Source organism: Macrobrachium rosenbergii, chromosome 41, assembly GCF_040412425.1.
Source record: "Macrobrachium rosenbergii isolate ZJJX-2024 chromosome 41, ASM4041242v1, whole genome shotgun sequence".
NCBI lineage: Eukaryota > Metazoa > Arthropoda > Malacostraca > Decapoda > Palaemonidae > Macrobrachium > Macrobrachium rosenbergii.
The window spans coordinates 16748372-16772355 of record NC_089781.1 but is presented as its reverse complement, the minus strand read 5'-3'; the positions used below and the strand labels follow the sequence as shown (position 1 = coordinate 16772355).

The 23984-nt window shown below is 40.6% G+C and overlaps 1 protein-coding gene across 1 annotated transcript in view; it reads left to right on the top strand.

Annotated features, from left to right (window-relative positions):
- The window catches only part of LOC136826683 (protein FAN-like), a 46697-nt gene that overhangs the window by 8919 nt on the left and 13794 nt on the right, over positions 1 to 23984 (top strand). Inside the window, exons 7-16 of the mRNA XM_067084050.1 lie at positions 6801 to 6872; positions 8442 to 8501; positions 10217 to 10359; positions 15173 to 15335; positions 15489 to 15643; positions 15783 to 15961; positions 16629 to 16760; positions 17052 to 17291; positions 17540 to 17736; positions 17924 to 18018. Coding sequence (XP_066940151.1) covers positions 6801 to 6872; positions 8442 to 8501; positions 10217 to 10359; positions 15173 to 15335; positions 15489 to 15643; positions 15783 to 15961; positions 16629 to 16760; positions 17052 to 17291; positions 17540 to 17736; positions 17924 to 18018 — 1436 coding nt within the window. The remainder of the gene's footprint in view (positions 1 to 6800; positions 6873 to 8441; positions 8502 to 10216; positions 10360 to 15172; positions 15336 to 15488; positions 15644 to 15782; positions 15962 to 16628; positions 16761 to 17051; positions 17292 to 17539; positions 17737 to 17923; positions 18019 to 23984) is intronic.

Below are 23984 nucleotides of genomic sequence, written 5' to 3'. Positions count from 1 at the left end.
TCAAAAACTTACGGCACACGCAGATGGGCCAGGTGGTTAGTACCCATTCCCGCCGCTGGGAGGCGGGCATCAGGAACCATTCCCATTTTCTATTCAGATTTTCTCTGTCGCCGGTATTGTCAACACCTGTTGTCAATACCTCCGCCTTGGATTTCGTAAACTTTTCCACTAAGTATTCTGATTGTCTTTTGGTTTTTTGACTTTGGCTTTGTGGATAGGCATACGCTTCTTTGGACTGTTTTGATTTTGGTTTTGGCTTTTCCTTGAACAAGATGTCTGGATCTAGTTCTGCTAGTTTCAGGGTGTGTGTTGTGAAGGAGTGTAAGGTGAGGCTACCGAAAGCTTGGTAGACCCTCACACAGTATGCATGAGATGTAGAGGGCATGTCTGTATGTTGGATGATCGCTGCAAGGAGTGTGAATCGTTGCCTGATTCTGATTGGAAGGCTTACGATTCTTACGTTCATAAGCTAGAGCGTGATCGTGTAAGGAGGTCTTCCTCCAGGAGTGTGTCGGTAGGTGGGAGTCAGGGTATTAATTTATCTCCTGTTAACCCTACTAATGCTTCTCCTTTCCCTGTAGAGTCGCCTTCTAACCTGTGATTGCGTCTGCGGAAGGTAATGCCCTTGGCGAGATTTTGAACTCCATTCGTTTTTGGAGTCTAAGGTGTTGGCGATCGAAAGTGCAGTGAAGTGTAGTGATCCCCCCCCTAGTGTTGTGGAGGGGGGGCGTCAGATCGGCCCTATAATGCCTCTAGGCCTGAGACCTCTGCCGAACTCCCAGGACTTAGGGAATGGGCATGTCGAAAGCCGCAAGAGGGTTACGGGGACCCCCCACCGATCTGGCGTCCCTTCGGCAGGCCTTGTTGACGTCTCCCAGGCTGCCAAGGATCGTGCTCGCGCACGGATCCTTAAGGATTGCTTTTCGTCCTCCGAGGCGTCCTCTCCACTTAAGGGGTCACGTTCTCGGTTGGACTCGTCCTTTCAAGAGGAGCCGCGTTGAAGAGGACGCTTCTTCTCCTCTTTCTCGTGCCTTGGAATCTTCTCCCGACTGGCTGCGAGATTTGCCGCCGCAGAAGAGGACCAGGATTTCTTCGGAGGAGGACGTTGCTGGCCCTGTCGCTCTTGGTAGAAGGAGGAGGACGTCTCCTTCCCCCTCTTCTTCTCATAAGAGCAGCCCTTCTCCTGAGAGGGCTTCCTCTCCTTCAAGCGTCTTATCCAAGATATGCAGCGGCAGTTAGCTTCCCTTCTCGCTGCTAAGGAGAAGGAGCCTCGTGGCGCCGCAAAGGATTTGTCGCTGCCAGTTAAAAGATCTAAGAGGTCTCCTCTCCTTCTCTTCGTTCGTCTCTCTCCCCTGCGGTTTCTCGTAGTCGCCCTCATCGTTCTGCGGATCATCAGCTCTCCTTGCCCCGTCGTGACTCGCTGGTTGATCAGGACGCTCCTCTTGCAGCTAGGCTTGCCGCTAGTAAGAGTTCGCGCCAAGACGCTCTTCTTGCCTCTCCTCCTGCTTCTCGCTCGTTTTGACGTTCGCAGGACGCTCCCCCAGGACGCTTCGTTATTCCCGATCTCTGCATGACGCTCTTCAAGACTCGTCGCCAGAAGCTCGGCGGCTCGTCAGGACTCTCGCCAGGGCGCTCGGCAGCTTGTGAGACAGGACGCTCTTCAGGGGCGCCGGCTGCTTATGAAGCAGGACGCCGTCAGGAGCTCGCCATCAGACGCTTCGTCAGGGCGCTCCTCAGGACGCCTCAGGGCGCTCGGCAGGACGCTCCTGTACGAAGTTGTTCCGGATTTTTCTGCGCTTCTTCCCACGAGAAGAGGTCTCTGGGCCGAATTGGACCCAAAGGTCTTTGTCTCTCTCTGGCCCAGGAAGACTCTCCTGTCGCTCCTGTGAAGAGGCTGATTTGTCTCAGGAGTCGGACTCTGCAGAACAAGAACAGCCCCTCTTTCGTCTTTCTCCGACTACTGGGTTTTGGCTAGCATGCTTAAGGAGCTTTTTCCTGATAAATTTCAGCCTTCTGCTCCTCTTTCCCCTCCTTCGCAGTTAGCTTCTTCTGAAGGTGAGGAAATCGCCTGGTTCCTACAAATGAAGACTTCTCTGGCTACTAGAAAAGCTCTCAAGAGAGTCAATGCGTGGATGGAAGATAGGAAGTCTCAAGGGAAATCTTCCTTCGCTCTCCCCCCGTCTAGATTGTGCGGGAAAGCTGGAATGTGGTATGAGACGGAGAGGAAATTGGCTCAAGAGTTCCTTCTTCCTCTCAAGGTGATTTTGCTAGCCTCGTTGATGCGTCAAGGAGGTCTCTTCTTTCTTTTCTTCGCCAAGGTGTCTTGGACTCTTTCTGAGACCGACCACCATCTGAAAGGCCTTTTCAAGTCTATGGAGGTTTTGAACTTTCTGGACTGGTGCTTGGGGGCCTTGGACTTAAGGACTCGTAGTCCGGATTCTATTTCTCTGGGGGAGCTGTCCAGTGTACTGTCGTGCATGGACAAGGCCGTCAGGGATGGCGCTGATGAACTGGCTTCACATTTTGGTACAACCCTCCTAAAGAAGAGGGCTTTGTACTGCAATTTCGCTGCCAAGTCAGTTTCTCCTGTTCAGAGGGCTGAGTTACTTTTTGCCCCTCTTTCTAGCCATCTCTTCCCCAGCCGCTTGTCAAGGATCTCTTCCTCCAGCCTTAAGGAGAAGGCTACTCAGGATCTCCTTGCTCAGTCTTCCAGACGTCCTAGTGTCCCTTCTACGTCTTCGCAAGGACTTCCCCCGAAGAGACAGAAGCCCTTTCGTGGGAGATCTTCCTCCTCTAGACCCTTTTCGCGAGGAAGAGGTCTCTCCAGAGGCGGAGCCCCTTCTTCCCAAAGGGGCAAGAAGTGACTTTCCTCACCTCCAGACACCAGTAGGAGCCAGGCTTCTCCTGTTTTCGGAAGCCTGGAAAGTAAGAGGGCGGATTCCTGGTCCCAATGTAATCAAAAAGGTTACAGGATCCCTTTCTCGAAAACCCCCTGTCCTCTACTCCCAGAGATCTGTCGCCTTCTTACCGTCCGGAGAAGCAACAGATCCTTTTAGATCTGCTGGAAGAAATGATCCAGAAGAGGGCCATAGAGCGAGTCCTGGATCTGGAGTCTCCAGGTTTTTACAATCGTCTCTTCCTGGTTCCAAAACAGTCAGGGGGGTGGAGACCAGTCCTGGACGTCAGCAGACTTAACAACTTTGTCGTCAAAGAGAAGTTCAAAATGGAGACGCCCCAGTCGGTTATCAATGCACTGCGACCAGGCGATTGGATGGTCTCTCTCGACCTACAGGACGCCTATTTTCATGTCCCCATTCATCCTCAGTCGAGAAAGTATTTGAGGTTTGTCCTGGGGGAAGAGTGTACCAGTTCAGAGCTCTGTTTTCGGACTGAGTACAGCTCCTATGGTATTCACAGTCCTGATGAGGAACGTTGCCCGTGGCTTCATCTTGCCGGCATAAGGATCTCGCTCTATCTGGACGACTGGCTCATCCGAGCCACTTCGGAACAAAGGTGTCTGGAGGACTTGCATTCAACTTTGAAACTGACAAAGTCCCTGGGACTTTTTGTGAATTTAGAGAAGTCGCATCTGATCCCCTCTCAGTCCATTCTTTATCTGGGGATTTGGATGGATTCAGCGGGTTTTCGAGCCTTTCCATCCCAGGAACGTCAGCAGCACTGCTTCGTAAAAGTTTCGGCCTTCCTGGGGAAAGAAACATGCTCGGTGAGGGAATGGATGAGTCTGCTGGGGACCATTTCATCACTGGAGAAGTTTGTTTCCCTGGGGAGGTTGCATCTCAGACCCCTACAGTTCTTTCTTGCGGACAACTGGAAGAACAAGGAGGACTTAGACGAGTCTCTCAGGATCTCTCTCTCTGTCAAGGACCATCTTCGGTGGTGGCTCGATCCTTTAAAGTTGGCAGAAGGGGTCTCTCTCTATCTTCAGAGCCCCGACCTAGTGTTGTTTTCCGACGCGTCCATGTCGGGATGGGGAGCAACACTAGGGGGGGAGGAAGTGTCAGGCACCTGGAAAGGGGAACAGGTGTCCTGGCACATAAATCTAAAAGAACTGAAAGCGATTTTCCTGGCTCTTCAGTTCTTCGAAGATCAAGTTGCAGGTCGGGTGATTCAAGTCAACTCCGACAACACCACGGCCCTGGCGTACCTCAAGAAACAGGGAGGTACTCATTCTCGGTCCCTGTTCTTGATCGCCAAGGAGATCCTGCTATGGGCACATTCTCGCCGGGTGACGATTCTCACTCGTTTTGTAGCAGGGGTCGAGAATGTACGCGCGGACCTTCTCAGTCGACAACATCAGCTTCTGCCAACAGAATGGACTCTGAACGAGAAGTGTGTCAGGATCTTTGGAAGCTTTGGGGCGTCCCTGGTGGACGTTTCGCAACTTCAAGGACCACAAGGCTGCCCCTTTACTGCTCTCCAGTTCTCGACCCGGGAGCCCTAGCAATAGATGCCTTTCTCTGGGACTGGAAGGGTCTAGATCTGTCGCCTTTCCCCATTCAAGATTCTGGGGAAGTCGTCAGGAAGTTTGTAGCCTCAGAAGGGACGAGAATGACTTTAATCGCTCCTTTTGGCCTTCAGCAGAGTGGTTCCCAGAGGTCATGTCTCTCGTGGTGGACTTTCCAAGAACGCTTCCTTTGAGAACAGATCTTCTCAAACAACCCCACTTCGAGAGGTACCACAAAAATCTTCCCGCTCTGAGTCTAACTGCATACAGACTATCGAGAAGTTGCTCAGAGCGAGAGGTTTTTCTAGACCAGTGGCTAAGGCGATCGCTAACGCCAGGAGAGCCTCTTCCAGCGCAGTGTACCAGTCCAAGTGGGTCATTTTCAGGAAGTGGTGTAAACTTAAGGAATTTCCTCCACCACGACCTCTCTATCCCAGATAGCGGACTTCCTTTTTATCTGAGAAAGGATTTGAACCTGGCAGTCCCTACCATCAAAGGCTATAGGAGTATGCTGTCAACGGTCTTCAGGCATAGAGGCCTGAACTTATCGGACAATAAAGACCTTCATGATCTTCTTAGGTCTTTTGAGACGTCTAAGGTAGCCTCCCCTAAGTTACCTTCGTGGAATTTAGATGTAGTTCTAAAATTCCTGATGTCGAAGAGGTTTGAACCTTTACATTCTGCTTCCTTCAAAGATGTAACCAAGAAAGCTATTTTCCTAACTGCTCTGGCGACGGCGAAGAGAGTTAGTGAACTTCAAGCGTTCAGCAAGATTATAGGTTTCAGAGGCCCTGATGCTGTCTGTTCTCTGAGCCCTATTTTTCTTGCTAAGAATGAGAACCCGTCTTCCCCTTGGCCCAGGTCCTTCGAAATTAAGGGCTTGACGAACATCACTGGACAAGAACCTGAGAGAACACTGTGTCCTGTCAGGGCTCTAAAATTTTATTTGCAGAGGACCCAGGATTGTAGAGGTCCTTCTAGCAATCTTTGGTGCTCCGTTAAGAGGCCTGATTTACCTCTCTCGAAAAATGCCCTGGCGTTCTTTCTACGAAGCACCATCATAGACGCCCATTCCAGTGTGCTAGACGAAGATTTGAGAACTTTGAAGGTTAAGGCTCACGAAGTGAGAGCCATTGCTACCTCAGTGGCCTTCCAGAAAAACCAGTCTCTCAATGACATTCTGGGTGCCACTTTTTGGCGAAGCAATTCGGTCTTTGCTTCTCATTATCTCACAGAAGTGAAGACGTCCTATGAGAATTGCTGTGCGCTGGGACCTTACGTTTCCGCAAAATACGATCTTGGGAACAGAAAGCGACTCTCATCCTCTCCTTTAGTTTTGTTTTGGTGTGTTTTTAAATATTTTATGTGTTGTTTTTATGGTCGTTGGGTCTCCACCAGTGGTGGTCACCCCAGTCCTTAGTTTATGTTAATCTTTTTGACGTAACTAGGCTTGGTCAGGTGGTTGTTAGTTTGTCGCTTTTGCCCTCAAAGTAAGGTCATATGGTCTAGTCACATTGTGGTCTCGCCCCGTTGACAGATCATCTAGATTCCACCAGCTTTATAGGTCTCTACCTCGCTGGAGTTTTCTAGTAAAGCAGAAGCAGGCTTGGGTGACAGTAATCACGAAGTCAGCAATGCTAACAGGTAAGGAACCAAGGCGTCAATCGCCTACATAGTTTTGTTTCCTAAATCCTATTCTGTCTCTTCCCACCTCCAATGGTGGGATTCAGCTATATATATATCTGTCAGGTAAGTGTCATGAACAAAATGATATTTTTATGATAAAATAAAGTTTGTTCATACTTACCTGGCAGATATATATAATCATAGTACCCGCCCTCCTCCCCTCAGGAGACAGTAGTTCTAGTTTCTAGAAAATCTGAATAGAAAATGGGAATGGTTCTGATGCCCGCCTCCCAGCGGCGGAATGGGTACTAACCACCTGGCCCATCTGCGTGTGCCGTAAGTTTTTGAATTTCTGTCGGTCCCTTTCGGAGAATACAGCTATATATATATCTGCCAGGTAAGTATGAACAAACTTTATTTTATCATAAAAATATCATTTTTTTAACCAAACCCCAAAGAAAAAAAGAAAAGCTAATGGCTTAGTGGGTCTTCATCTCATTCTGCTATCAAGGAAGTGCTTTTATAAAAGTAGCTGGTGTGTACTTATAGGCCTGTACTGCACTGGTAGTGTCTTTGCAATCATTATATTTTGTTGAAGATGGCTATTCCTCTGTGATTGTAATTCAACTTTGAAAATTTATCAGAAATATTTTTTATATATTCTTATTGTCTTTGACTGTGATAATTTAGAATTTTTTTTTTTTTACAGCATCCTGTAATTAAAATTGGGATTACTGAAATTAGCCAGGTCATTAGGAGACGTTACCTTCTGAGACAAGTGGTAAGTACACTTCATGCCATTTTCGTATGACTTCCCCTAAAGAATTTGTTAATAGTTTGTATTTAAAAGTGAAGCATGAGAGTATTTCATTTAAAAGTGAAGCATGAGATTATTTCATTTAAAAGTGAAGCATGAGATTATTTCATTTAAAAGTGAAGCATGAGAGTATTTCAACGTGGTTATCCTTAAGATTAGCTTTTCACTGTAAGCACTGTACATTATTTAGAAGTAGGACTTTTACCTTGAATTTTTTATTTTATATTGATCATCAGATAAACAAGAAATATTGATTGAATACCATAGTAAATTTTTAATTTTCCATTTTGCTCCTCTTGATAGAAATCATATGGATGTGTTTCCTTTTGGCAAAGTAGTTTTTTGGGATGAAAATAAAGAATTGTATTGCAGCATGTATTTTTTGTGTTTCTGTGTACAGTACTGTATATGGATTAATTTTTTATATATTGTGTAACGTATAGGATAAATACCCTAAACTGAAAACTTGCTTTTTGAAATTTGCAAATTGATTATCTGTTAATTTGAAAATTTCTATTTTTAATATTTTTTTTTTATATGTGGCATGAATGTTATAATGCTGAAGGATTTTAAACTGTCAGTGATAAGTACAGTATATCCTTTTACGTTTTGTATGACATTAATAGTCATGTCCAGCAAGTGACTACATGCATGAACAAGTATAATAAGCCACCTTAAATACGTAATTCATATCAATAACATGTCGTGGTGTGAACTTGTAGGCCCTTTATTCCTGGGACAAATACTGTACCAAAAAGTTTTAAGATTTGTGCTTGGTGGTGTTTATAACCTAACAGTATTTTTTCACAAGAGGGTGCCAGTTTTTAGTAAATTTAACTTTCAGATGAATCATAATCTTAGTTAGTATTCTATGACAAACTAAGTCTCAGTCTTAGAAAATTTGAATTGGAAGTTTTGATTGACAAAAAATGGCTTCTGCTCTGTGCTGAATATCATTGTATTGTATGTAATCTTCATTGCTAAGCTTTCAGACAGGTCTAGCCATCAGTTGTAATTTGACATAATGGGCCTTGTATGCCAGTCTTGTAGGTTTGCCTCCTTACCCTTTTACCTTCCAAGGGATCTTGAATTTTTCTGCTTACTTGAAATTGTAGTCTCAAGATACTGACTTGCCCAAAAATTCCCTGTACAGGGGTAGTGCCATCAGTGCACCTCGTGTGGTGCGCTGTAGGCATTACTTAAGGTTCTTTGCAGCATCCCTTCGGCCCCTAGCTGCAAGCCCTTTCAGTCCTTGTACTGTACCTGTTCAGAGTCTTTCTTCCATCTCACTTTCCACCCTCTCCCAACAACTGATTCATAGTGCAACTGGGAGGTTTTCCTCCTGTTACACCTTTCAAACCTTTGTACTGACCTCATAGGTCCCAGCGCTTGGCATGTTAACCTAAGTTCTAAATTCTATTCTATAACCCCAAAAATATCATATACTCAAATTTCTGTTCTTAAGTGTGTTAACTTTTGTTCTATGTTTCAGGTAATAAAACTGTTTTCAAACAAATTTTGTTCATTCTGCAGGGACTTGAACTCTACTGTCGTGATAGTTGTATGGTGAAACATCTCTTGCTTACCTTTAAGGTAGGTTTTTTACTTTAGTCAGATATAATACAGTACTAATTAGATATATCTGATTATGGAAGGTAAATTAAACTTGATTGGAGTAATTTCAAGTCACCAATAGCACTTGAATCTGCTTGAGAAACAGACTGTGAATTTTGTATTGATCTGACCAATTTATGGAAGGTAGACAATGAAAAATACAACTGTTGCTTTTTGTATCCCAAAGTACCAAAACAGAATTTAAGGGTTTCTTGTGGTTTTGATAAAACACTCGGTGAAGTTCAGTTTCCACTGTTAAACTTGGGACAAATGGAAGTTTGCATTTAGCTGTGTATTAATCTGAACAATATATTGTGATTATTTTCTCAGGGTATAATAATTTAGAATACATTATTAAATGTAATGGAAAGCCATTTAACCCTTAATGGACGGGCATCATCATATGATGATCTATAACAGGTTTTGAATTATAGACAGGGTAGCTCATATGAGTATTAATAGTGTGCGCCATACGATTTGGGTGAATTTAGTGGGAAAGATATTCATATCACTTCAGTGGTCAATAAATGACTTATGGCAACTGTAGTAGCTTGGCACAGGACGGGGCGATCAGTGTGCCTTGAGACTTGATGGGAGAATGTATTGCCCCTCTCTATATACCCAGGGATTGCTATTTGTTTTAGTTCTTATCTTTTATGATAGTATGTCAGCTATAATTGTAATTTTACAAGGAAAAGTGTAAAGAAATATTAGAAAAAACATGTATACCTCATAAAAGGCACTGCATCTCCCCATCTCGTAAATATTTTACAATAAATAAATATACTCAGTATTTGTTACTGATTTTAGTTCTTATCTGTTATGATATTGTGTGAGCTGTAATTATAATTTTACAAAATAAAATAAAATAAATTAGAAAAAACATACATAACTTTGTAAAATTAGCATGTTTTTACGAGTGTCTTGGAAAAGAGGCCCCGCATAGGGTTGTAAATATTCACTTTCAACTTCCCTCAAGTCCTGTAAGGTACAGAAAATTTTTTAGATTTTTTTTTTCTTACACCATGTGCATTTGCATATCTTCCTCTTTCAATTGAGGTGTTTTTTCTTAAATTGGCCAACCTTAAAGTTTGTCCGGTATGGGGGGTTGGTGTGTTAAGGAATTCTCAGAAATCAGAATGTGATTCTTATACAGTAGTTCTGTTTTAAACTTGATTTTGCACAATATCTAAGTGGGTCCCTAGTGTCATCCAGATGTGGACTTCTTTGCACTGTAATTGATATGTTGCTTTACAGTTCCTCAGTGGTAACTGCAGCCTTGCTAGCTTGACAACACGTTCATTTTGAAGTTTTCCAAGTTGCTAGTAAAATTGCTGAATGGATTTCTTTAAACTAAGAGACATGGATTGATGACTAGAAGGCTGTTGTAATGAAAATTTCTTTTTATGTTAACTGGGGCAATTAGAATGCATTTCACTAAATTGCAAACACTGTAGCCTAAGTTTTTAACCACTGTTATTTTAATTGCGCAGTGTAATTTCAAAATAACTAATATCACACATCATTTCTTAATTTTATTGCTTTATTATTGTTGTCTGTTTTGTATTGGAAGATGCACAAGTAAATTTAACGACATACTTGAAACTGCAGCATAGAAAATATGAGTTGAAATAGATTTTGTTGCTGTATTCTCCTGTTGTTTAACACATTTCAAAATTATTTTACTTTGCAAGGAAACTGATGAAAGGGATAAACTATATGATGCTCTGGTTGGACTGAAGGGATTGAAGTTAGATGACTCGCTTCAGGACAACATCAGTTACCAGTGGCAAGCAGGAGCCATTTCTAATTATGACTATCTATGTTACTTAAACAGGTAAGATTTTTGTTTGGTTACTGTAAATGTGTAACAGCTCTCATCTTGGTTTCTCTGTGACTGTCACTTCTTGGAGCCCTTGTTGGGCTGGTACTTTTCAGGTGAATCTTTCTGAACAGTAGTTGTTACTAATGGTTCTTCTTAGTCTACCTTCATCTGTCAGCTGTGCTGCTTATGCATTTTACACTTTCATCCGTTCCCTTGGGTTTTCTCCAACTTAGCTGTCGAACTTCTTTAACTTTACCTTTCTCCATTTTGTCCTATACTTGAGGACAAATTTTTAGGGAGTTATGAGTCAAGAAATATGACACAGTGATCTCATTAAACTAGTAAAAAATAACACTACGGTTTGTATAGAGGTAGAAATGGATAGATTGAAATGATTCCCCTTTTCAATTCAAAGTTCAAGTTCGTTTTTATACAGTAAACCCCCCGTATTCGCTGGGGATGCGTTTCAGACCCCCACGCAAATGGCTAAAACCCGCGAATACTTAGGACCCCCCCTCTAAAAATGCGTATAACTATCTACCATGAAAGGTCAAACACCAAAGTATGCCTAAAAATACCAGCCTACATCAAATATACATTAAACTATTATCTTATTACTGTATTAATCTTTGAAATGATATTATTATAATTTCCAAGTCATCTTGAACATTTTATCGTTAAAAATATACGTACGTACTGTATGGCTTACAGCTGTAGGTGAAAATAATCCAGTTTGATGAACATGGTGATAGGCAGCTGCTGTCGCTGCTTCTTCATGGTGGTGAGTGCTTGATTATAGGGTTCCAATGCTAAATCAAGGATGGTTGAAAACTTTAAGGAGCGTTCCATATAAGGATCCCATGTTGAAACACTCCTGTGTATCCTTGATCATTCTCTTAACGTGGGACAGACGTCCCAAAATCAGGCCGCCCTCCTCTTCCTCCTGCTCCTCCCCTGAACCTGGCGTATCTTCTTCCTCACTGGCAGACTTTGTCAGGTCTTCCAAATCCTGGTCCGTCAGGGGGTCAGAGTGGGCATCAGTGAGGGTGCCGACTTCATTCTCGGTGATGTCCTCGAAACCTTGAATCCTCGCCAACTGGACAGCCTTCTTAATGGCCGAATGTTGAATTTCTGCAGGAGAGAAGCCCCTGTAATCATGAACACACTCCGGCCACAACTTGTTCCAGCACGCATTCAGGGTCTCTTCTTCATGTCATTCAGTGATCGGTTGATGATGGTCAGACGTGGCAATCGTGAATTTACACCAATAGTCTTTTAGCGTAAATTCACTGTCATTGTCCATTGCATTCACAAGGTGCTGGAGACGAGTTCCCTGTATAGAGTGCCTTGAAGGCAGGGATCACACCCTGGTCCATAGGCTAGAGGAGAGAGGTGTTGTTGGGAGGAAGGAACTCAAGCTGGACTCCCTTGTAATAAAGATCGAGAGGGTGGCCACCAGCATTATCCATGATCAGCAACACCTTGAACTCCATGCCCAAGTTGTTCATGTATTGCCTAACTTGAGGGATGAAGCTCTGATGGAACCAGTACTCTGTAAGGACTTTGGTGATCCAGGCCTTAGGGTTATGTATCCAGAACACAGGCAGCAACGCCTTGTTCTTATTCTTGAGGGCCCTGGGGTTTGCAGCCTTGTAAATGAGGCCTGGTTTAAGCATGAAGCTAGTCATATTCCCACACATGATGAGGATAACCCTATCCTTGTGGACCTTGAATCCTGAGGCTTTAGCTTCGTCCTTCATGAGGTATGTCCGGGAAGGCATCTTCTTTCAGAACAGGCCAGTCTCATCCATATTGAACACCTGTTCTGAATGATAGCCCTTCTCCTTGAGGATTTTCTTGAAGGTCTCCGGATATTTCGCGGCTGCTTCAATGTCTGCAGAAGCTGATTCCTCATGAAGAGTAACAGACTTTGGGTAGAACCACTTTTGAAATCGATGGAACCACCCCTTGCTGGCCTGGAAACCTTGAGGCGCTGATGATGGTCCTGCTTGGGGCTCTTCCTCCTCCTCCTCTTCTTCTGCTTTTGTAGGCACGGTTTCATTGAAGCCTAAGAATTTTAATTCCCCTTCTTCAATGCCTTCCTCTGCCTGTACTACGTCGTCACCTTCCGTAGCAGTTGATAACTGCTGGAGAGTTGTCGTGCTTTCTGCGAATGATGTTGCAGTCGAGGTGCACGTTCTTCTTCTGTCAGTTCTTTATCCAGAATGCCAGCACAGATACCATCTTCACAATTGTTTAACCCGCACTGTTGCAACTGTCTTTGCCCTACCGAAGTGGCTCATACTCACAGACTTTCGTATCTCCGCCGCTTTCTTTTTTATATATCTCACTGTGCTCTCATTAACATTAAAATGGCAGCCAACTGTGGCAAAACTTTTGCCCTCCTTTAATATTTCAAGAACTTTCACCTTCTCCTTGAGTTTGATAACAATGTTCTTTCTTTTAGACTCTTTGCCAGAAGCCTTAGAAGGAGCAGGACATTTTTTAGGAGGCATTTTAGGGCCGATTACCGCTAATGCACAAAGATTAAGAAACCAAACACAAAGATACGCGATTTCACACGATCAGAAAATGCTGCGGACTACGCATGAACTGAGAAGGATGCCGTAGATGCGGTCTCCCAGAATGCCATGATCGCAAGTTGGTCTTGAGTATTCAGACAATCAACACCAAGTGAACAGCCAGTGAGCGCCAAGGAAAATGAATGGCGCTTCTGGATTGGCTGCTTTGCAAATGACAGTCAATAGCGTGTCGAGTATCATTGGTCCTGGGTACATAGCATCCAGCATCTCAAGTTCTTTGTATTTGCAGAGAGGTGGCTTGGGTGAAGTACTTTTAAGAAAAACAAATATATGTTATTGAAATTTTGCTGTGTTTACATTAGTATATTACAGTACTGTAATATTTGAAAATTAGTAAACTTTTTTCATCATACAAAATGTACTTACAGTAGTCATGAATATATATTTAGTACGTACATGAAAATGCTACATACCGCAGGCGTAAACATACATACCCTGCTACTCTTATTGTCTAACGTATTTTAGATATGCTCTACGTACTACCTGTAGTACTACATATCATCCTAAAACACTTTTTGCATTTAATATATAAAAATCATCCTACAACAAAACATTTAATAAAATGTACAGTACTGTATGCAGAGAATATCAATGTTAGTATATGTACGCGCAATAGTACCATTGTGTCAAATGATCAAATATAACTCGTTTCATTGCTGTCTCTCGTTTGTGTGTACAGTAGTATGGACTAAGAATATTTTTTGAAATCATGCATTAAGATGTCCTCTAAATTCTCTGCTTCTTCTAAGGCCTCTGGCAAAGAGCCTACAATTAATGACTGACGAGAAGAAAGTAGAAATGATTGTTATGTTAAGAGAGGGCAAAAATCACAGAGAAGTAGCAGTCCATTGCGGCATGACGTTAAGTCTGGTCGACTGCAGTGAGCATGAACAAGGTAAAATACTCGTGCAGCCCTACTATACCACCTTCGTTGCCATGTTCCAACACCTTAACATGACAGCGCCTCCCGAAAGCCCTGACAAAGCACCTCCTGAAGAAGGTGAAGAGGCACCCACAGACAAGATGTAACTCCTCTGCTTTGCTGTGCAGCCATATCTCCATCGTCATTCATCGTACTGCACAGCTAATTCATCATCATCATCTACAGTATAATCAATATTCATCACCAGTTTGTACCCGTATGATTTAATCTTATTATTTATTATTATTAAAGATACCCTGTGTAGTATTACTTATTACTGTACAGTATATATTATGTAATTTTTTACTTTTATGTACTGTAGTATTATTATTAATTTACATTAATATTTAATGTTATTATACAATAAATAATATGGAAATACAGAGCATTGCTATACGAAAAAGACAAAAAATCTGCATCCGCAAATAGGCAGGTTCCCCACGAATATTTTTATAGATATGTTCCACAGAAAAACCCACGAATACATGAGTTTTCCCGCGAATAAATTTTAGATAGGTTCCACAGAAAAATCCGCGAATACTGGGGGTTTACTGTATTTAGAGAAGTACTGCATGTTGAAAATATCAAGAGGAGAACCTCATAACCACCAAAAAAAAAAAAACTAACAAAGAAATTAGTGGCAGCTCAGTTTAACAGACCTCAGCCCAGTTGAGTTGGTTACCCAACAGACTTGCCTGAATCCGATAAAAATAGTAAAAAAGTTTTTGCTTACTGAGAAAATTTGGTAAGTATGATAGGGTAGACGAGGCCTCCTTGTTTGTGCCTCTGAGGGTGGATGGTGAACAAACATTCATGCACAAATGATCAATGCTCTACTCTTTATGCATCATGTTAGGAAATAATGTGCCCTTACCGTGGACCCAAACTTCACTCTCTCTTTCACATACATTATTTTTATTGAAATTGCTTGATGTAGTATTATACTGAACTGTACTTAATACAGTACATTAAATATAGTGTATGTGTACAGGTTACATGCACACGTATGCATCAGGTTAGGATAAACTATGCAATGACAGTGTGTTTACTCCCCCCCCTTCTCTCTCTCTCTCTCTCTCTCTCTCTCTCTCTCTCTCTTTTATGAAGAATTTGGGGGTAATTATGTTTACAAAATAAACCAATGTTTTACTAACCGGAAGGGCAGCCCCCCCGGCTGTCTGTTAAGTTGAGGTGACACTAATAGTTTCCCAGAGTCAGTAGTGTTTCATCTGTAGGCTTTTTAGCAGTATTGACTGCAGTATACTGTAAGGATTTTTTTTTTTTTTTTTTGCTTTAACAGACAAGCAGACAGAAGTGTGAATGATCTCACCCAGTATCCAGTTTTCCCTTGGGTGTTGGCTGATTATGTTAGTGAAACATTGGACTTGACAGACCCAGGAATTTATAGGGACCTGTCTAAACCCGTTGGTGCCTTGAATGAAGAAAGACTAAAACGATTAAAGGTAGGTTTTTCATTAATGGAAGTCTGTTGAAAATGATATAATTAAGTCTGAATATTTGTCATTTAGTTGTATGTCTTATTAAATTTTTAAGTTTGTTGCTAAAGATAAGGTTGTAAGAAAGACTAAACTGCATTTCTGAATTTTGTCTCCTAGGACCGCTGTAAGGATATGCCTGAACCGAGATTTCTGTATGGGTCGCACTATTCTACTCCGGGTTTTGTGCTCTACTATCTAGTTAGAGAGTATCCCCAGTACATGCTTTGTTTGCAGAATGGCCGTTTTGATCACCCTGACAGAATGTTTAATAGGTAATACTGAGCATAATTGCTGGTTTTTTCAACCAAGAGTACTGCATGGGTTCACATCAATCTTGTGCATTTGCAATAGACTTGTTCTTTTGATGTTATGCAAAGATTTTCAATCAAATTAACCCTCTTTTGTTTTCAGTTTGGCTGATACCTGGGATAATGTTACAACAAATCCTTCAGACTTCAAGGAGCTGATACCAGAATTCTATAATGATGAAGGAACTGGAGATTTTTTGTGCAATTTTCAAGGTATCAATTTTGGTATGCGCCAGAACGGGAAGGCAGTGGGAGATGTTGAGTTGCCACCTTGGGCTGATGGTAAGATATTAAATTATCAAATGACTGATTGAGTTCTGGTTTCCCTGTATCAGTAAATAACATCATTCCTGTAATCCTTAGACATTTCTTGAATCCTCAGATTTCCATTTGAAGATTGATGATGAATTTATTATCAGTTCTTCACAGCATTTACCACAACTTACTTGATTGATGCTGTATTGTGAATACAGTAAGATCTCATGAATTTGATGACTATTATAATTGGCCTCTCATATTTTTCTCTCGGTTCTCCGTATGCATTACTATCAGTGCCTTTTTGTGTGTGGCCAGTTCATTGCATGATACGTGGGTCTTATCTCCTCACTATGGGAACTTCCTTACCTCACTCTTTTTCTCCTCATGTCAATCCTTTTCAGTGTATTTGTACAGCAATTTTTTACTGCATTTTATACTAACTCTAAAGCATTTTGTCTTCATGATCATGATCATTATCCTAAAAGAACCCAAGATTAAAAGCTCAGTAATGACATGTTCAGAATATAAATGCTTGGTTTTCTTCAGTTGCAATCAAGCAATAGATTATTTTAAATTTTGATTTCATGAAAAGGCAATGTATAGTCAATTTCACTTGAAGTGATTTTATTCTTTCAAGAAATTTGTATCTTAAGGTAATCAGTTTTCTTCTCTTGTGCCCATGTCCCCACAGGACCACGAGGTGTGCTCAAGAAAATGAGGGAAGCATTGGAAAGTGACTACGTTTCAAACCATCTACACCTGTGGATAGACTTGATATTTGGGTGCAAGCAAAATGGAAAGGCAGCAGAAAATGCAGATAATTGTAAGCAACTTTGGAAGTACTGTAATGGTTGTGACTATAGATGACAGTAAATTTTGTGAATCGAACATCTTGGGTAGCAGTAGTGGTTTGTTTTGTATGGTATACCAAGTATGTTGTTCAGTTTTTGTAAATAAGTACATTTTCTGCAGCAACAAAATGTTCATAAGTTCTCCAGAATTATAATCTGTTAAAATTTCCTTGTCTTGTAAAGGAGAAGTGTTTCCCAAAATATCTGTATTTCAGTGTTTTATTACCTGTGAAGATGTGTTTCCAAAAATATCTGTATTTCAGTATTTTATTACCTGTGTTACGAGGGAGCAGTCGATCTTGCAGCAATTACAGATCTTAATGAAAGACTCGCCCATGAAGTTCAGATCACTGAATTCGGGCAAGTTCCAAAACAGCTTTTCAAACATACTCATCCCAAAAGGTCAAGATCCTATGGTCTGTATGACTCTGCTCATTTGACTTCTAGAACAGATTCGTGTGAAAGCAGTGAAGGAAAGGAAGAAATTGAAAGTGATAAAGAAGGTAAGAAAGATTTAAAAAAGGCTTTAGTTTGATGAGGGCATGCGTACATGTTCCTCACTTAACAGTGATAAGTAGTCCACTTTTTTTTATGTTTCTCATGAAGTCCTGATGTAGCTTTCAGGTCTATTTATTCTTCTTAAGGGTATTATTAAATAAATGTCACCTCTCATTTCAAATGGTAGAGTTGTGATTTATTTTTAGTAGCTACATTTGGGAATGAAATGCTCATGTCCTTTTGATATACACAGGCAACTTTGAGGTACTCGCCCCCATTGCTGAATCAAGAAATTTTTGGCAAAGGCTGGCCGAGCTCAAGCAGTTGAGGAGCTGTCGAGTCCATCGAGAAGGCATTAATGCGGTTGCATTCAGTGCAGACAGTGGAAACATTTTAACTGCAGGGCAGGATGCCCTTTTAAAGATTTTTACACTTCCAGAATTTAATCAGGTTAGTAAAAGAAAGATTTATAATAAGAAGACAAGAGTGAAACATAAAGCTGTCATGTACAAAATGCCCAAAACTTTTTGTTCCCCTGTGGCTTCAAATTTTTTTTTTTTTTTTTTTTTTTTTTTGTTATAGGATGATTCTTCACAGTATAGATAGAAAGGTTCTATTAACTGCTTTTCTTCCATAGATCCGCAGTTTACGCATAGGCTCCTTGGCAGCAGCGTCTTGTCTGCACATTCCTGGCACAGATACAGTTCTTGTCGGGTCTTGGGATAACGTAGTGTAAGTAAAGAACTGCAGTTGTTTACCTTTTATTGTTAAATGGTTTTACAGTACTACTTCTTGGATGTTTTGTAAGTCCAACAAAAGCAGCTGTTATTGATGCTCAAATGATAAATTAAGCTCTTTTCTCTTTTATATGAAGGCACATTGGTGAGATATTACTATTTAGAGAGACTTACTTGATGAGATCTAATTAGAGCCAAAATGATGTCCAGTGTGTAATTGCAGAATTATCCTTTTGTGGGGGAGTACATATCCTAAAACTTTACCCTATACTTAACAACCCATTAACATTTTTGGGCTGCAAGGAAAAATGCTAATATGAGAACTGTTTGCAGTATCATGAATGGGTCCGGATCATAGAGTTGTTGTTGTTGTTGTTGTGGTTCCCCAGACTCTGTTATGCCAGGAAGCCTGCACCGTGCAAGAAGGACACCATGCTTACTGGATCTGACCATAACTGTGTGGTAGTGTGGATGCTGTGTTGTTGTCTAAGGGCTGCCAAGTTAGGGCAATCTACTAAGAGATGTGTAATTGTGTGGGGACTAACTTGGCAGAGTGGACATATGTCTGTTTGGGTGTTGTCTATGCGGTGTTTGTAGGTGTTTAGTGATTGGTGATGACCACAGCGAAGTCGAGTCAGGTGTACTCTCTCCAATCTTGAGAGCTGTGTTTCTGTGCTGCTTATGTTGGGTGGGGGGATGCCGAGTATTTTGTTGTTGGGAAGGTTATTAAGTGCTTGTCTGGTGAGGTGAGTATGGATGTGCTTTTTGTTTTGTGTGATGTTTGTGGGTGGTGGTATAGAATTCAAGATATTTGTATAGTGTCTGTGTGGTGTATTCGCTGTTTGCCTGTGTGTTGGAGGGTGGTCGTGAAGGTAATAGCATGGGCTGTTTGTGTTGTTTATGACCGATGCCAAGAATTGTGTGCCTCTCATGTCTAAGTGTTGCCTGATGGTGAGAATCTTGGTTTCGGCGTGTAAGTGTTCTATTGGTGTGGATTGTGTACTGCCAAGGATGATTCTAAGAGCTGTGTTTTGTATTATTTGTAGTTTGTTTAGTTGTGTGTTGGATATGGCAGGGTGCCAGGCTGGACTGGCATAGTTTATTATGGAGCGGACGTATTGTTTGTATACTGTGATGAGCGTTTCTTTTGTTGTCCAAATGTTGTGCCTGTTAGTGATCTTAGTGCATTTTAGTCTAGGTCTGCATTTCTTGATGATGTTACTGACATGTGGAGCAAATGACATTGAAGTGTTATATGTGACTCCTAGGATTTTTGTTTCGTGTGTGTGTGGAATTGTGGTGTTGTTCAGCGTTGCTGTGGGTCTGTACTGATGTTCTTTGTTGTGACTAGTGAGTAGTGTACTTGTGGATTTTGTTAGTGCTACCTGTAATCTGTTTTGTGTGAGCCAGTTTTCAAGTTGTGTTATGTAAGTCTGTACTTGTGTGGAGCATACGTTTTTGTCTGCATGTATTGATATGATTGTTAGATCGTTTGCATATGAAGAGATGTATATGTTGTTAGGTGGTGTTGGTATGTCATGCATGAATAGGTTAAAAAGTGTTGGGCTTAGGACGGAGCCTTGTGGGATGCCATTCGGGAAGTTTCTGATTTTGGATGACTCGCCATTGTAGTGTACAAATGCTTGTCTGTCTGTTAAGTAATTGGCGAGCCAGCGTTTGGTGTTGTTGTGTAGTGTGGTGTTGTAAACTTTGTTGATGAGAAGTGGTCTAGAGATGGCGTCAAAGGCTTTACTTATGTCTATTGTGATTAGCAGTGTTCTTTGTGGTGGGCGTCTGGAGTTAATGCCATCTTGTATTTTTGTGTAAGGTTGGTGAGTAGTGTTGTTGTGGAGTGGTGTGGTCTGTAGCCATGTTGAGTGGGTGACAGTGGTATGTGTGGTGGGGTTTTTGCGTAAGATGAGGCGTTCTACTACTTTTTTGATGGTGTGCAGAGTAAAGTTATAGGTCTGTATGAAGCTGCTTGTGTAGGTGTTTTGTTTGGTTTTAGAAGTGCTATTATTTTCCCCAGTTTCCAAATGTGCAGTGTGCCCCTCAAATTGGGACCACCTTGACGTGGTGAGGGGCTCTCGAACCTAGGGATCTATTTTCCTAAGTTTGATCCCAAGTGTCCCACATATATATAAATACGCTTTTAGGAATAATTTTGTGGATTTTTCCACTTTTTCAAAAATACCAAAATTAATAAATAGGAAAACATATCATGGCATGGAGTGAAGTTGAATCTGAAGCTAAATAGTGGGAACTGTGGTAGAACCATCAACTACCTGATAATGTTCGGACCTGGTTTTTCAGGCGGAACTATTCTGTGGAGCTGGACCACGGATTCCAGGGGGCCTGGTTCTAGGAATAGGACTCTCGGCCTTCTGTCCGTTAGCCCATATTGTGATTAGGATGGGGATGACTGTATTATTACAATACACTCAATCCTAGCAAGCGGGTTTTGCTTACACTTGGGCCATACTAATCATGATGTGCCATCCCCCTTTTGGGGTAGGGTAGGGACGAGACATTTGGGAGTCAGTTCCCACTTGTGCCATTAGTGGAACATCGAACTTCATAAAAGCCAATGATATCTTTTCAAGATTTATTATTTTTTTTTTTTTTTTTCTATATATCTTTTATGCAAAGTAGTCTTGAGGATATTAGTACCCTGGACCCCATGATGGTAAAATTCTGGCACAGTCGATGACTAATGGAACGTCTCTCCCCCAATCTCCTTAACATAGATAGAAATGCTACAACGGAACATCCTGTTCCAAGTAAAATATCAATCCCTAAAGACTCAAGAGTCTAGAAAGTGAAAAAGAAACAAATAATAACAAATTGGTAAACTCAGTATTGTAACACTGGAACCATACATAAAGGACAATAACTCTAAAATAGAAACAAGTAATCCCCTAAAACCCCATCAACACAAGACAGCTCATCACCGATGAATGTGAAAAAATTAAAAAGAAATAACTATCGACTAAATCCAACACTAGTTCATTTTGAACATATTTTTGGACCAGACAATTGGTCCATATTTTTAATATTAAAAGCAGAAAAACAGATCTCACCAGCCATTTTAGAGAACAAATTATTAAATATACACCCCACACAAGACATGGAATGTAGACATATCAAAAACAATGAATGGCTAATACAAACAACAACCAAAGCCCAATCAACAACCTTTCTACAAATAACCAACATAAATGAAATAAAAGTAACAGTAACCAGCCATGAAACACTTAATTATACACAAGGCACAGTAATGCTCCCAGACAATGATGAAAAAGAGCTACCATCAAAACAAATCTTAATTGACTCCCTTAAACTAAGATACAATAACATACATGACTTGGAATTATATGCTGTCCCAAGTAGAAGGGATGCAAATAAACATATTAAAATAGTCAAAATAAAATTTACAAACCGGGAACTACCACGAAAAATAAAAATTCTGGGACTGAATAGAGAGGTTCGCCCCTTTGTCCCTAAACCTCTCAAATGCTCTAACTGTCAAAAATATGGCCATTCAACCAAAAGATGTAGAAATAACGCTATATGCGCTGTATGTTCTGAAAACCACACAACAAATTGGAAATGCAAAACCTTCAAATGTGTAAATTGCAAATTAAATCATCATGCTAAATCTAAAGACTGTATATTTTATCAATATTATACAGAATTACAAATGTTAATGGACAGAACTGGTATGCCCGTTAACTGTGAGCCAAACTCGAACTGAAGGTGAGAGGAATCAATGACCCAGCAAAACTCCATTCATATTCAAATATTGTAACAACTCATAATAAAACATAAAGAATCTCAACACAGAATAGATGTGACACACCTCTCCCCCCTCCTCTACTATTCATAAAAGCCCAAGAGTACAGTTACAGCAGGCCTCCCCAGTAACAAGCGAAGTTAATCATTCAGAAACGAATTCCAATGATATGGAAAAATCAACAGAGGTTAATAATCTAGATCTGGAAACTCATAATGCATTACGTCATCCACAGAAAACTTAATTGACAAAAATAACCATAATAAAAAAAGGAAAGTAATTGACAGAACTCCCCTAAGGAAAAAAAACTAACATTCCATTCACAGATCGATCTAGCAAAATCCCAGTCTCACCCATTAATCAGAAACAGATTACATTAACTGCATCACAAGTGGAAATCCATAGTGTTCCACAATCCAAGACAAATATAAATAACGATTCCCAAAATATGGATAAATCAACTAACTCTTCTGCACTCTCATCACCGAAATCAATGCAGAAACTTTCAATTAAACATCCCACTGAAGAACCAAAAACCCATAAAATTAATCAAATTACAACCACATCAAATCAATCCTCAACAAGACCAAAGAATAGTAATAATAATAAACCTAAAAATTCAAATCAAAATTTTGTACCAGCACATCGGAGATCCAGTATGCCTATACCAGAAATTCCTAACAAAAATATTACAACATCCAGTAATGGGAGCATAGATGGGACCCAGAGATTAGAACCATTCCTTCAACACTGAACATGATTTATCTTGCGGATGTCAAGAGTGTTTCATCATTACGTACAATCGTTTACCTAACAAAATGAAAATATAACCCGAAATTTCATAAATAACTTTACTAGGTTCCGAAAATGCCCTTTAACATTCCATCAAGATGGCGAACTATGCTCAGAATCCTTAAAACTAAAGAAAAACATGATCAAAACTCAAATAGATTTGCTAATAAGGAAATATGAAGAAGAACCGATCAATGCATCAAATATTCAGCAATCAAACCTAGCTGCAAAGAAACCACAAAGCAACACAAACTCTCTTAAAATGTTACGGGATGTAGCTAAATCATCAATTAACTTACAAAATCTAACGCCAATCCCCCCAAACAATGACCAATAAAATAATTCAGTGGAACATGAATGGATTTTCTACTCGGCTTCGGCTAGGTGAAATCCAGAGAATACTAAAGGAACATAAACCTGTTTGCATATGTCTACAGCATATTGGTACAACTCCTAAGGACTTTAGAAACTATAAATTAGCTTGCCACTCACCAATAGTGGATGGCAAGCTAGGAACAGCTATATATGTTCATAACGATTCAACTTATGAACCCCTAAATATTACATCACTGTCATATCAAATAACTGCAATCAAATTGCATATGCCAGACAATCAAATTGTCTCTATAATAAATCTATATAATCAGCCAAATTTTAACTCAAACTTTAGTGATTTACCACAAATAGTAAATAATGTAAATGGCCCCCTACTAATAGTAGGCGACTTTAATGCCCATAACCCATTGTGGGACAGCGCACATGCTAGTAACTTGGCCTTGCTCAAACATTGAGAATTGCATAAATGTTCAGAATTTACATTGCCTGAATGAAAGTGATTCACCAATGTACTTCTCAAAAACTCATTTAACCTTCTCCTCAATAGATATTTCATTATGTTCACTGGAATTAATTGAAAGACTGGAATGGAATGTCCTAGACGACTCATATACTAGTGATCACTTTCCAATTGTTTTTAATTATTTGAACAACCAAAAATAATAATTTCCATAAAATATAACTTACTGAAAGCTGACTGGGATAAATACAATTTACAAACTAGAAATATGCCTCCCTTCCCATTAAATCAAAACAATGATGTCACAAATGATTTCTTTTCCAGTTTTGTAATCAGTGCTGCAGATAAATGCATCCCCAAAACTTCTTCAACCCCTAATATATCCCCCGTTCCATGGTGGTCTAATAATTTATCTCTCTTAAATCGAACCAAACACACACTGGCACTTAATTTGAGTAGACAAAAGTCCAGATTAAACACCCTTATTAAAGGCCCTTGTAATATAAACAAACTAAACAAGATAATAGTTATAAGTATAACTATTGATCACATTAAACCACTTTTCAATAAATATAATGCA